General features: G+C 37.1%; 1 protein-coding gene across 1 annotated transcript in view; it reads right to left on the reverse strand.

Annotated features, from left to right (window-relative positions):
• Positions 1-15,756, reverse strand: part of WDR27 (WD repeat domain 27) — a 102,649-nt gene that overhangs the window by 52,315 nt on the left and 34,578 nt on the right. Inside the window, exon 22 of the mRNA XM_088534835.1 lies at positions 5,616-5,718. Within this exon, the coding sequence (XP_088390961.1) occupies positions 5,616-5,718 (103 nt within the window). The remainder of the gene's footprint in view (positions 1-5,615; positions 5,719-15,756) is intronic.

The raw sequence follows: 15,756 nt of genomic DNA on the forward strand, positions 1-15,756 counted from the left end.
TAACATACTTCAGATTTTCCTTACTAAAAACAAAATAAGCCATATAAACAGATCTAAACCATAACTCAGTTTTGATTCTGTAAGCCTCCCTTCTTAGACGCTTCCGATTTATATTTTACCTGAATTTCCATTCTATTTAGCCAATTTCAAAGCCCCATATATATGTTAGGTTTTATTTGTTTGCCTGTGGTATTTATGTTGCACCAACCTCTACTGCAGCTAGGCTGTTTCATTTTTACTTTTACAGTATAGTTGGGCTTGGCGAAGAGCAGAATTATTACTTGAAGTTTTTCTTCTAGGAAAACATACCTCACCTCTGCAGTCACTTACGAAGTAGGATGGTTGGACCACAGCCATTCTGCAAATGGTTCTTTTCTGACTGCTGCTAGACTCTCTCTGTATCATCTGCACCAATAATTGCATTCCCTGCTTGGGCACTGCTGTTGACTCTGACATAAATACCACAAGCTTAAACAAGAAGCAGAGGATCCTTGTTCCATTTAAGCATAAAAGAGAATTTCTTTACAAATGATTTCTCCATCTTAGTAAGTCTGCAAGCACAATGCAGTCAACTAATAGGTGTTTGAGAGAGATGCAACAAGACAGTTAAATTATTCAACTGTTGTCAGAGCTACATGCTAAAAAGGATACATTTTTGAAACATAAGCACTTGTGTATAATCCTATACACACTCATTTTAGCACCTCACTGCTATTTTTATATGTAAAAGCATGCATACTGAAATGAAAAGTGGGTATTCACATCTGCCTTGATTTCCTGTTTTGCCTACATTTGAGTATGCGTATAAATTTGAGTACATTGAATATAAATTTTCCTAGTAAAAAAGTCAATTTCATAAACTTCCACTCAGCTCTCAGATGTAATACCAACCTTAAAATTCAGCATTGTAACACACTATAGCTTGATAGAGTTCAGTTCTGACAGGCCACTGGAAAAGAGAAGTTTGGTGGCAGTTACATACACTTCGGCCAGCAGAAAATCTGTCACTGCTCTCAGCTGCCTGCGTGATAAATGTTTTATGGTGGCCAAGTCCGAAGTACAGAGGCACCACAGACAAAGGGATAGTCTGAAGAGTCCTAGAAGCAAGCAAGAGCAGGTGTGCTCATGCTCACATAATTCCACTCTTCATAAAATAATCTACCAGGGTTATGGTTTTCAACAATCTTCAAAGATATATCCAGAGAGACAGCATAGTAACAGTACAACGTAGACACATGCCTCTATTAGTAAGAAAGCAGTATCTGTGTCTTCCTTTCTAGGATAACAGTCATAAAAGCCATTCGCACTACGAAATAATCCAAAAATGTCTTCTTTTGAAAGGGCAGAGAGTTGGCAGAGAAGTACCACAGCCTCCATCATTCATTCTCTGCCATGGATTTCTTTCTGCCAAGCAATGTCAGTCTTTTTTTTTTTTTTTTCCCACAGCAGCACTTTCTCCAGATGTTTTACTTTAAAGCATATCTGAACTAAAAAATATGGACATACAAATAATAACTTCAGCAAAATCTAATTGGGTTCAATAACACCAAAACCCAAAATACTTCAGACTGCTCCTACCCCCGCTCTATATAATTCTGTTACATTCTCTAATGTAATTCATTCTGTAGTGTAACCCTCAGCACAAAATGCAGACCAAGACAATAAATACTAGACAGCACTACTATCAAAACTTTTCTAAGTAGTTTTGCTACTCCACTAAAGAAAATTTCCTACTTTCCTTCTAAAGTAGATTCAATAGTACAGCATACGCCTATTCCAAAGATACCTGATTTAATCTTTACTGGAAAGGTACTCCCAAGAGATAATTAATTAAAATTATTCCTAATCTGGGTATCTCTATTCTGGTTCTGGTGACTGACCACCAATATTACACAGAGCACATGCAGTTTGATCTAAGTCTTTCGGGTTGCTCTTCTGGTTCAGATTCAGAAATCAATCTGTATGCTCCAAAACCATTTTGCAAAGCAAACCAAAGCATAGAAAACAATGAGTACTGAGACGTGTTCAAAAGCACACTCCTCATCCAAACTAAAAAGCAGATGCTCATTATGCCTCAGTGCACTGCCTCAATCACAGGACTGCCCTTCCTCTGATTAAATTGCTAGTTATTGACATTTATCAATAATGAACTCAAGCCTAACAGAAGGTTCGAAACACGTTAATAGCAAGTAACCAATCTGGAGTCTTATATTTACAAGTATGAGATGCAGTACATTTGTACCCTGTCATCACAAAATAGATAAGGAAGCAAACTGGTTTACATCATGCATCAACATTTCAAATTACTGAAAAAGGTTTTTCAAGTTGCTTGAAAAACAGTTGCTTGTCATGTGACAAGAATAAACACAACTTGATTAATGAAAAATAAATTGAATAAATAACAACTTGATTAATGAAAAGAAAAACACTTAAGAGTTTTAGAAGTTTAAAGGAGTAAACTTCCCTGAAATTGTAGCCATTTCATTATCAAAAGGTATTTTGAGAACCATTTCCATTTTTCTCAATGCCATGCCTTCTTCCCAACCTACCCCTTTAAAGTTTGCTTCTCATCTACAAAAAGATCAAGGACTTTTAAGACTTTATGTATGCCCATGTGTATCTACGTATGTATACATATATGTGTCTGTGTGTATATTAATATACATAAACATATTTTTTTCATCACTCTACATTATCAATTTAATCTGAACAGAAAAGTCATAAAGATGCTATCAAGCTTGAGAAGGTGGATTTTACAACTAAATGAATATCTGATAGGAAATTATTAAGATATATTGCTAAGTAGGACCAAAATTCTATTTGGAATGTCAATTTCAGTAATAACTAAAGTGTCAGCTGTTAACAACTGTTTTGGTTTCTTGAGAGTTGGGAGCCCTAAAATTAACCCTGGATTTAGAATGTATTTCAAAAATACTGTGGGCAAAACTCTACATTGTGATAAATAACATAAATAAAATGGAAGATAACTTTATACAATACATGTGCATTTTTGTTACTGATGCAGCAAACTTTTATGCTGAAAAACCTCTGGTTTTGTAAGATGGGTCAGTGTGAATTGTGAAAATACACAGTGTGAAAAGTTTCCAGGCTTTGAGACTCCACACAGCACAAGTTCTATGTTAGCAAATTGCATTTCAGCACTGGGGCCAAAATTTGCCCCTTAAGCACTACAGTTCAAAAAGAGTTAGAAAGAATGAATCTGAAAACAATTAAAGAACCAAAATTTAATTTCTGCATTCCACAGTTTATTTCTGGAAACTTGGAATCTATTCAGTGAACCTCAAGTTTTTTAAAAACAAAAATGAAGAACCGAATTAGATGCAAATAAAACAGCTAACTAATAGAACAGAAGTTTAAATATTTCTATTTTAAAACATGAAGTTTTTCACACATTCCAAATATTTTTGTCCTTTTAGACTGAGACTTCTTTGCTCAGCAAATGTTTAGGTAAACATTTTTGTATAGACTACAACAAAATGAAAACCTAAATACAATTAGAGAGTATTTGTCCAACATCCTTAATACTATTATTAAGTCCAACTGTCCACTTGTTAAATAGTCAGAAATTAAAATTTTATGTGTATTCAATTAAAAAAAATCGACCTATATCACTTTAGAATATTTAAAATTATTGCAGGAACTGATATTGGGAAAAAAAAATGTAATCACAATGGATTATGGAAAATATCATCACAGTTCAAAAGTGGAATATTGTGTACCTGCTTTCATCAGACAGTCAGGTTCTGCACAGTTTTTGACAAAAATTCTTTCCAAGAAGTGGGAGTAATTGTTTTGGAGAACATCTTCCTCCCATGACTTACAGTATATACAACTTCCGTGCTCATAGACACACATGTGCATACAAAAGCAATTCAAAAGTAGCTGAAAACAGCTGATACTTAAACCAAGCTGAAGTTATAGGGAGCTCTTCTACTAATACAAAATAGGTCTCGAATACTTCATAAGTATAGTAAAAGGAGGACTGAATCTGAAGGTCCTTGCTTGCCATAGCATATTGCAGTTTTCTGATTCCATGTCCTGTAGGAATATGGTTTTGATTTTGCTATTAATCACTGTGGCCAACACATATTTCCCTCTGTTAAACACTTAATATATTGTGAAATATAAAAGGCAGTTTAAGATTAATGGCTCTCAATTATATTCCAGTTCGGCCTCTTCTGGCTTTAAAATCAATCATGTTTGCTAACCATGGTCTATACGCATTGCATTTGATAAATTAAAGTGCAAGATGATTGAAGATACAGTTGTTGTTCAGTGGAAAGTTAGATAACTTATTTGCAGAATTCATTATTTGAAGATGCTGCCTTTTATTCACATTACGCATTTTTATGCAGCTTTTATCAATTCCCATGGACATTCACACACAGAATACGAATGGCAGGATTATCTGCCAGCTTGATATTCTTAACACTGATCCAGCTTCACATCAGTCGATTTGTCAGGACATTCTTAGTTTAACAATATGAACGTACTATTCAGTGCCACGTTCAATTTTCTTTTATTTTCTATTTTTTCCCCAAAATAAAAGTATATTCAATCTCAATATTGCAAATAGAGCTTTCCTAAAATGCCCCCAAAACTTTATTCTCTCCTAACAGTAGGGTTGCATCAAGGTTTTCATAAGTTTCTCAGAGTCTGAAAATGACTCATATTAACTGTCCTTGTTGCTGCCCCCTCAGGAAAAGATCTCTACAGACTTCCAATGAAAATCTTGCAAAATTCCAACCCAGGAGCCATACTAAAAAGTGATGACTGGCACGGCGCCCACTAGGGACAACATGCCAACTGGAGTAGGATGCAGTCCAGCTATTCAGTTTCCTATGATGTGCATGCATGTGCCAAGAATTCAGAGTGAGAGTAAAATCATGTTCTTGCCTTTCTTTTCTTATATCAGCAGTGATTCCAAATAAAAACCTTAGTGCAAAGGCCAAGATGTCTTATAAACAGCACCTCTTTTTATACTATTCATCAACAAGATTAACCAATTCCTGTTATATATTTCATAAGCTAAGAAAATGTTAGATGCATTTTGTTTCAAAGACGTATCAAAATATCTCTCTTCTGTATTCAAAAATACATTTTGAAAAGAAAACCACCATATTATGAAGAAAATGAAAATAATATATTAGCTATTGCCACACTTCCAGGCATGAATGTCAATAAAACCTCTAAGTTTCACATAGAATTATAGCCAGTATTTCAAAACTAGCCACAACAGCAAATTCCTCTTGTTCAGAATTTTGAAGCTAACCAGAAGCCTTGTATGATAGTTCTAATGAGTCACCTATAAAGACCTAGATGAAAGTTAAACAGACTACCCAACTGCTCTAAAAAAATTACTTACAAGGAACTCAACCCCATATTGTAGAAGTGGCCCAGTCACAAAATCCTTGTGTGCAACAGGAGTCAAGAACAGGATATAACAGTTATGCCTGAAAGTTTTTGAAAGCACCTTGGACCTCAAATTTGCATGTGAAGAACAATCCAAGAAAAATGCATGAAAAGAGTAATGGTTCACCCTGTACAAGTAGCTACAGTAGTTTAGGAGGGAACATAAGAAAAACATTACTTACATATTTGTCATCTGATCCACTGGCTATAAACCGCCCACAAGGAGATACTGCAATTCCACATGGATGGCAGCGGCTAATGTGTCCTTCAAAACGACGTTCACACCTTCAAAGAAATTTCAGGAAGTCTTACTAATGTAAGACACTTACACTCTTATTCTACCACTTTTCATACAGTTTTATACTACCATTTTTCATACAATTTTTTGAAATCTCATTCATGTTTCTTAGTCTAGGGATACACCAAGTCAAATTTACAAATTAAGTTTTTAATATCTCTGCGGGAAGATTTTCACAATCGCTAAAAATAAAATGAACACATAAAACTATTGTGAACCCCACCCATGTCTAAGTTTCAGACTTGCTTAGTTTACAAAGATAGACTATTACTATTTAGAAATTAGGGGCTGCAGTGCCTATCATTAAGCTATCCCTAGTTAGCCATTTCAGCAGGAAAATCCCAAACCTCCTTGCATTCAGAGGTAGGTGTTATGAAAGCCAACCAGCTCTGCAAAGCTTTGAAATCTCCCTCAAGCATTTCCCACCCAGTCAAGAATTGGTGGATCCCTCCAGAACTTCCCACGCAATCAAGATCCAGTACACAGAATCCAAATATAAATAATTATTGCTTGCTCCTGTTATTCACAAATCTGAATATCTAATCTCTGCTGCTGTGTTTACATTCCTACACCACACACTAATTTACAGGATCTTCTAAATTCAAGAAAGGCAATACGTCATTGAGATTCTACACTGATAAATCTAACCACCTACAAAAATAACTGCAGATAACTTGTTAGTTATCTGTGCTAATATAGCCTAAATGAACTTCATTTAAATTTAACAGAAGTAATTCACTGCCCACTTTTAAAGTTAATACTTTATTAACACTGTGGAACAGGGTTTTTGATAGCTGAGGATATTTAGCAACTTCTTAACGATCTGAAGATTAACATCCATCTGACAAGCAACAGAATGGCTGTAAAGAATTATGATATCTTAGTAGTTATTACACAGCGAAAGAGGAAAAAAGCGATATTTAGAAATTTAAAATTCCACTTTAAAAATCATTCTTATATATTATTATATGCATGTAAAGTTCAGTTTCCACCCCATGATTCTTTGTAAATGTGTGCCTCATTTCAGAGCTTTATTTTTATATCCACAGCAAGGTGTTATTTCACTACAGACTTTTAGAAAACCTCTTTGCCTTTTTCTTAGGGTTGCTATCATATTGCCTTTCTTCATACAAATCAAATGCATATGCTTCACTATTATACAGCTATCGCACATTCTTCTGATTATTACATGCGCTGGGTCCTGGAACAAATTTGAAAGAGTGACATCTCTGGTCAGCTCCTGTAGCACACGCTCTTCCCTGGCCAGTGAAATCACATATAGTGTGTTAATTTGATAAACTAAACTTACTTGCAGAAATCTCCAAATTCTTAATATCATGGCAATCCTTTTTAGAGTATCTGTATCTTTAAGAATGTCAAGTTGATATCATTCAGACAGGTGAAAGAGGCATACTTTTCAGATCCAATATCATTTAATAAAGCATCAACAAGAAAATTGTGAATGCATGAAAATACATCACTTTATAGAGCTCTGATCTGAACTTCCATAGAGAGTATATATTTGGCTTAAATTCTGCATATCAAAGCTACTGTCTTCCAAGGACATTTTGAATATACAGCCATACAAGATTAGAACCTTCATCTCAGGGTAGCTCTATCCTAAGTCTGTTGTAAATAATACAATTTAAGAGGACACTGTGATTGATCAAAGAGAAGTAATCCATAATCACAGTAATTGATGGGCTCCAAGATGTTAAAACATTCTTCCACTTTGCACATAGTTCTTGCATTAATGATAACAGACTTTCAATTATGAACAGCCTTTTTTTGGTCCATTGAATAACCTGCCTCTAATCAAACTTCATAGAGTCTCAAAAACAGAATAGTAACTACCTACCTCAGTTTCCTCTCAATGCAACAGATCACCATACATGGCATTTTCAAAGAACTTCAATATCAGAAACTAAATAACTAATTCTTCTAATAAGAGAACATAAAGGACTCCCATGCTTCCCGTATTTTAGTTTTGCACCACAGCCTCCCCATTCAGGAAGTTTTCTGACATTTTTTGATATATATTTACATTATATACATTGTTCTTAACATTTACTAGATAGAAGCACTGTCTCTGAATACGACAAAAGAATCCTTTATACCCACTATTTCAAAATGACTGTTCCAGTATGCGGCGTTTCACTCAAACCGCTTCCTGAAAGCAAAGGTCTGCGTGATCTTCAAACTCCCACCCACTTTTGAACACAAGGAGAAACCTTTTTCATGTGAATTTTATATATCTTAAAGACATTTTCTCAAGACATTGATGTCTTGAAGGATTCAGAAGACATATCCAGATACAGCATTCTCTTTCTTGGAAAGGGAGGGTTGGGTAATTGAAATTATTGGACTGTATACCTTATAACTTTGGACAAGTTTTTCCCTCAGATAGTTTAGCCAGACAGAGAGAAATAAAAATTATAGGCAGACATATAGTCCCTGCATGACTAGGTGTAGTTTTGCCTTCATCTGTCAATTGATTTTGCACTCATGTGGTATCTCCTTACAGTCACTACACATTGCAGAGTTGTAAAAGGTCTTTCACAAAACTCAAACTCAGTCACGCCTTTTCTTGTCCCTTACAGAGTCCCCCCAAAACAACACAGGCTCAGTGCAGCACAGCAAGGGCTCAGTGCATTGCTGCATATGGATATCTCTCTGGTTCCTTTTTCTTATCATCATAAAACACAATAGCATCCAAAGACAGAAATTTATTCATAAGAAAAACAAACAAAGTTCACATATCCTCTGCCCCTCCTCAATATGCTTTCAGAATCATCTTTCTTCTTCAGGTAGACCAGTTCCCAGTCCTTAAGTCCTCTTTCTTCAGGCCCTATAAAAGCTACCTTCCCCAGTGAGGTTTCTTTTCCACCGAGGAGTCTCCTGATAGGTCACTGCAGACAACTTTTCGAGACAATTTAACTTCTCTGCAGCTCTGCCTGATAAATCAACTATCCCACCTATTTCCAGGTGGATGTGTAAGAGCTAAAAGGACTCCTGGCTTCCATTGGTCTTTTCTCTGATATACTACAGACATGTAACAAAGTCTGAGTCATCACATGTGCCATTTTCCACTGTGCTAGTGTGTTCACGGTAATAATTAACATGCTGGATTCTATTTCCTTAGTTGTTTTCCTATTCAAATTTTCCACTATAATCACAGTGTACATTCTGGAACAAATATAATTACCCCCACCATAAAAAGTACTGCCCTAAGAAAACATTTCAAAACAGTGAGCCCAAATGAACTTTTCAGATCATCTACTAGAATTTAATTTTTATATATAATCTATTAATTCCAGATATCTCCCAGTACTACAGGGATAGAAAGAAGTGAAAAAAAATGCTTGTGCATAATCTTAGCTTATTCTAGGAGTTCTCTTACTTCAGCCATTTTTAAAGTTTTTTTTTTTTTCTTTCTCCCATGGCTTTTTAAGTAACAACAGGTGGTGATCAAACTTATTTTGGATATTGCAAGCTTTGCTTTGCCAGCTGGCATGCTGTCCAGTCTCCTAAGAATGCTTCTCTGGTCAGAGCTTTTCAGGGGTTACCATGACAAACATCTGGTAATTGTATAGGAGAGCAAACAGCCAAATTTTCCCTATGTTCTCTATTGTACAACTGTTAGTGTAGGTTCCAAAGTATGTATCTTTTTGTCACAAACAACTTGTAGATGCATGTTACATTTTCTCTCTGTAAGAGAAAGACACAAGAACAGTGTATATCTGCATAAATCAGTGAATATTCTAACAAGTTTATTTCATTCTCACCGCTAATTTAACTTTGTTACAAGACAGATACTTCTTTTTTTTTTTAACCGCTTTGCCTTCTATTCTATTGCTGTGTCCCAGTGCAGTAGTATTAGTTCAAAGATCCTTCAGTATCAGCAGGTTCACTGAGGCTCTATGAAAATATGAGTAAAACTTGACAGTAGCAGTAGCTACCTCAGATATTCTGTACATGTGGATCTCATTTAAAACACACTGCACCCTTCAGAGAGCTCAGCATGTTATCACCAGCAGCATACAGCAGCGACCACAGGTTTCCCATCCTGTATGCTTTCATGTATCCCTAGTCTGAAAGTTGGAGGAACTCCAACCAGTTCTCTCTTTCTCCCTCAGGATCCAGATAATAAGAATCAAAACTCTGGGAAAAAGATGGCAAGTCATGGGATCCACACACGCAGACAGACTGAGAAGTAATCAAACTCTGAGCATGTGTATATGCGTACCTTGCTCAGAATGATGTCAAGCAGTCTGTTCACATTGGAGATGGAAACTGAAAAAATCTGGAAATTGAAGGGCCACTCATTCAATTTGACCCTAAGGATCTCACTGAAATGTAATAGTTAGAAAATGTATCAGATGAGTTCCATGTGGCTGCAGGAATTCTACTAAAATATGCTGCCAGGGGAGCTTATGATCTAGTTGCGCTAGGATCATAATACAAGTTGGAGATATTATCTTAAAGTCAAAAACTGTCTTTAAACAACTGGCAAATCTTTTCAGCATGTGAAAGAGACCGAAAGAGATTTTACCTAGCATCTTCCATTTAAGGATTGCCACAAATCAAGAGCAATCTGCAGGAAAAAAAAATCAGTATAGTCCAAGTAGTATAACAATATTCTTTGATATCTTCACATATCCAATGAGTATGCACTGCTTTTCCCTTGAAAGAGATGAAGAATGGCTGTTTAAGCAGCCAGGAGTCAGAGCAGCTAAATTATACTCTGAACAGCTGAGGAGTGAGTGAGGGACAGGCTGCTGCCACAACCAAAGGTACTAGGTGTGGTGGCTGAGAGCTCCTCCCCAAATCTCACCCCTGACACTCTCAACGGCTGCAACAATAAGGTACAGCTGTCACACCTACCTCCTCACCCTAACTATAGCAGCAGCTCAGCCCTCTAAATTGGGTTTTTCCTTGTTTGTCCCAACTCTGGGGCAAAAATGAACACATCCGACAGTGCCGCACAACCGTCGTATTCCTTCTTCCCCAAACAGCTCCAAATTTCAGCTGTCCTGTTCCACCCTACCCTTTCCCTCCACACAGCAGCAATCATCCCAGCACTACCACCATCTCTAGCCTTCCGTGCAATTGTCAGTTATTGTGGTCTAAAGGTGCACTCACGGCACTCTACCCTGTCAGCAGGTAGATTGACTTATGCTACACCTGCATATCTGAGACAAAGAAAGGCCATGCAATCAGTGTTATAAAAACAGATGACTTTAGCAACATTTTACTGAGGAGTTGGGAAAAGTCTACTGCAGCAACACCCAAGGGCAAAAGGGCTGAAATCTATCTTGGAGAAGCAACACTTTCATTTCTTCATATTCTAGAAAATCTCCTGTGAATGTGACTGCTTGGAATACAACATGCAAGGAAAATGCTAAACTGCTGCAGACATCTGTATAACTGATTCTTCTCAGTACCAGCCAGCGATGAAGGCAAGGATATTCATGTAACTTTGATAGTGAATGTGAGGTGATTCTACAACTAAGTGGCTGGTCACTGTTCTAATTCCATTTGACAAAGTGCAGAGTACCTTATTTTGAATTGATGCTACCAACTGAGGTGAGTAAGGGTCTAATTGGAAGCCTCATGGATCAAGCAGTCTATCAAGGGGGGACTGGAGTGAGCAAATTCGTTCCAACAACTGGAGAGAGATCTTAGGTGAAAAAGCCCTTCTATCTGCGGTGCCAGCAACTTCAGCAAGTAGAGTCCAATACAAGCAACTGTGGGGAGTGAGGGTTTCAGCAATAGCAGCTGGAGTTAATTCATGGGTCATAGGACCCATACGCCCCTGGGACACTGTTAGGGCTAGGGGGCAGAGCATTTATAGTTTTGCTCTAATGTGGTGTGGGGAAGGCTGTAATTCCATAACAAACTTCAAGCTGAACTAACTGGCAAGCAGCAGGTCCAGAATCCAGGCAGGGATCTTAGATGTGCAGCAAGCCTGGGCTGATGCTCAAGAGATCCACGAATGTGCGTGAGCTTGTGAAGATACAGAATGAGAGTGTGCTTTCACTAGCGAATTTCAATCGCAACGAGCTGGAGAAGAGGAAGCGGATGGGATGTGGCTATGTGAGTTCTGGCCGCACTTCACCTGCAGCCAGCCCTGCCTGTGTCTTCTGTGTATGCATATGTGTTTGTGTGGGGGCGTGTGCCATACACACTCAGCCTCACTACTGGTTGAACCTGTGAAAAGAAAAAGCAGCAGCCTCATCGATAAGCCCTGGAGAACAGAGATCCCTGGGTGCTGGAGCCTGCCAGAGTCCTTAAAATTGGTACTTAGGCTAGGATAGCAGTTGGGGTTGCTCCATTTTCACTTTTTTTAAAAGGGAGTGAAGCACTAGGCTCTCGGCCTCAGAAGAAAAGCTGTCTCCAAAATGAGTTCAATTAAGAGAAAGCAGACAAAATAATGAAGTTTCTTGTATATTATAGGCAATTAGCATGTATTTTATCTTCAGGAGTATTTAATTTCTTAAAAAACAAACAAACAAACAACAACAATGAATAAACCCTTTGTGCATCAGCCTTTTGTACCAATTACCTCCTGCCAATTAAGTTTGTCTGATCCTTCCTTGGCAAGTCTCATTTCTTCTTCTTTTGGATTTCTTCAGATTCCCATTGTACTTCACAATCCGTGTTCACTGCTTCCAATTTGGACCATGGATATATATTTTTGTTTGTTCTCCAAACAGGTGTTCTTTTAGGCAAGACAGACTTAAATTACTCTTCAAAATATCTTGGAAGCTGATCAAAGACCATTGTCTTACCCCAATGCATGAATTCAGAAAGCCTGATTGTTCATTATCCTAAACTGGAAGAACAGTAGACAGAGCAGGATTTTATCCCAGATAGATCTAACCTCATTGGTTCTTTATTCATTGGTCTGGAACTTTTCTTAGCAGCTACAGTTATAAAGGATGAGGAGAAATATTAAAATACTCAAAATCTTCAGATAGAATTTTACAAATCTATGTATTTCACAGTAAATGAAGCAGAAGTCCCAGTAGTCCAAAAGTCACTAGGAGTGTCCAAGATTCTCTCACTAATTGGCAAGATGGCCTGGCTATGCAAGGATGGCTGACAACATCAGGCACTTTAGCCTTTTCTTGTACCACCTTCAGAGAAACCAGTAAGACTTTCTGGCAGTCTCTGAGGCAACTTTGAAATGCCTCCAAATCTTCAAGAGTTAAAAAGACAGATGGATTCCCAGCTTTATCCAGCACAGTTGATGAGGATGGAAGGTGCAAAATAGTCTTACCAGCTTCAAGGAAAAGAAAATAAAAAAAAAGGAAGAAAAAAAAAGCTAAATTAATTTTCACTGGAAAAACATTTGTTTTGACAACACAAACAAAATGGAAATATTCTTTTGGAACTCAGAGAAGAAGGAGGAGAAAAAAAAGCCTCTAAAGCTGCAGGCCAGAATAAAACGACTGAAGCTTTATTATAAGTAAGGATCAAAAAAGAACCTGAGCATTCTGCTCCAATTCCTCAGTCAATTACAATATAAGGAATGCATGTTGCATGTCAGAAAAATAAAAAAAAGGAACCTTCATCAAAGAAAATGTCCAAACAAAACAACTAAGATTCCCAGGGAAACAGTTGTTCTGAGGAGAATTTCCCATGCTTTCAATGGCACCTTTCATGAACAGCACAGTGGATTTTTTTCTTTGTCTTTTCATTTAATTAGAGTTTTGTACTTTGCAATATTGTTAAGTAACAATGGATAGAATTCACAGAAGTGTAACTAGGAGATAGAACAGCTCAATAAAACAGCTTTGACTGAGGATGTCTGAAGAAGATATTTAGAACAAAAAAACAACAGACAATAATGTTGAAATCTTGGAGCTGCCTCTACTACCCACAGCACTGCAAACAGAAGGTGGACTTACCTTAACTATATTTCAAGAACACTGGACAAAAAGAGAGATCATTCCAGAGAGACCAGTCCAAACACAGTAAGGGCTGATGACTTTACAAATCAATAGTTTTAAAAGATCTAAGGAACTGGCCCACAATTGGATTGTTTAGAAAATAATCTCTAAGCACACAACAGTGTAAGAAATGTTCTGGGTTTCACTGGACAGGATCTATGAACCAAAAATACCCAAAAATTTTCAAACCATGTAACTGTACAGCAAGCCTAACACTGCAGTGAAGCCTTGTTCCAGGTTAAGATGAAGCTTTCCAAACTCAGCCATTTTAAATTATGTATGTGAAAAGCACCTGGTGAACACATTAGGAAAAAGTGAATAGTTTTCTTCCTTATGAGTACTCCAGAAGAGATTTTAAAATACAGACGATTCAACCCTTATTCAGAGGGATGAAAAAAAAATCATTTTAAAGTTCTTTTTTTCCTGAAAAACAAGTGAAAATAGTGATTTCTGTATTTCTTCTCTACATCATCAATGACTGTGTAATATACAAACATATACACAACATCTGTAAATATGGATCATTAAGGACTGATTTTTTAAGTTTAACTAAATGAAGTCAGTGGACACTAGACTACACTGACTGCCAAACTAAATATGGAGCAAAAGCATAAATAAATTATTCCCCTCTTCCCAGGCCATACTCATTTAATTGATTATCCAGATTTTACACTTCTAACTATTTTACCACTACTTATATTAATATTTAAAAAGGAAGAGACAGATAAGTCATCTGCAAAAAGCTCTCTACTTTCTCATTACTATTCTAGAATCACAATTTGAACAAATTATTACAAAAACATAAGAACGTTACAGATTCCAGACTCAGTGGTTTCTAGTTTCATTACTTTCTGACATTCAGTGCAGGTAACACAGCAGTATTTTTGGCAAGAACATATATGCCCCCTATAGGCTTAACACACTCTTACCACAGAAATGTTTAAGTAATTGAAACTGAAACAAACAAATTTTCTGAAGAAAAAACATAGTACTAGAAAAAATATGTTATATCTTTCAATAAACATATGTACACAAAGCAAACACAATAATATTATTTAAGCATAATCATCTTCCCCTTCCAATCCCTTTTTCTTTTGAACATAATTCTTTCGGCCTATACAACAGAGACTCTACCAAGGGTTGCCTTTGCTAGGCAACTATCCCTTCCTACTACTATTTCTCCTCATCTCACAGCTTTCAAGTTCAGCATGAGAAGATTTTTGGAGAAAGTGCAATATCTTATTCTGAGGTTATAATAACGTATTATGTATATTTAAAGCACCATTTAAAGATTTATATTAATTTTTCCTCTTTTAGCAGGAAAAACATGCTGTTTTGGAAATACCATTCATAACCACTTCAGTATACTATTTTATAAATAAAATGAATTCTACATATATAGTAGGTAAGACACGACTGACAAATCTTGACTCTTCAATGGTTTCCACGTAAGTTAATATAACTGAAAACCAAAAGTAAAAATCTACCTAATATTTTATTTGGTTTGTTAAATAAATTATTATTAGTTTTTAATTATTAGCCTTTAATTAATTAATTCAGCAAGGCTTTTGACACAGTCTCCCACAACATCCACATAGGAAAGCTTAGGAAGTGTGGACTGGATGAGCGGATAATGATGTGGATAGAGAACTGGCTGGATGGCAGAGCCCAGAGGGTGGTGATAAATGGGGCTGAGTCTGGTTGGAGGCCGGTGGCCAGTGGCGTCCCGCAGGGATCAGTACTGGGCCCAGTGCTGTTCAACTTGTTCATCAATGACTTGGACAACGGCACAGAGTGCACCCTCAGCAAGTTTGCAGATGACACCAAACTCCCAACAGCTGTGCTACCAGTCAGAAAGACCTAGACAGGTTGGAGAGTTGGGCGGAGAGGAACCTTATGAGGTTCAACAAGGACAAGTGCAGGGTCCTGCCCTGCACCTGGGGAGTAATAACCCCAGGCACCAGTACAGACTAGGGGTTAACCTGCTGGAAAGCAGCTCCGTGGGGAGCGATTTGGGAGTCCTGGTTGACAACAGGTTAACCATGAGTCATTAAAGCGCCCTCATGGCCA

The sequence above is a fragment of the Tinamus guttatus genome, unplaced genomic scaffold, assembly GCF_059628265.1.
Source record: "Tinamus guttatus ecotype Peru unplaced genomic scaffold, ASM5962826v1 Tinamus_guttatus_pri_ptg000601l, whole genome shotgun sequence".
Taxonomy (NCBI): Eukaryota; Metazoa; Chordata; class Aves; order Tinamiformes; family Tinamidae; genus Tinamus; species Tinamus guttatus.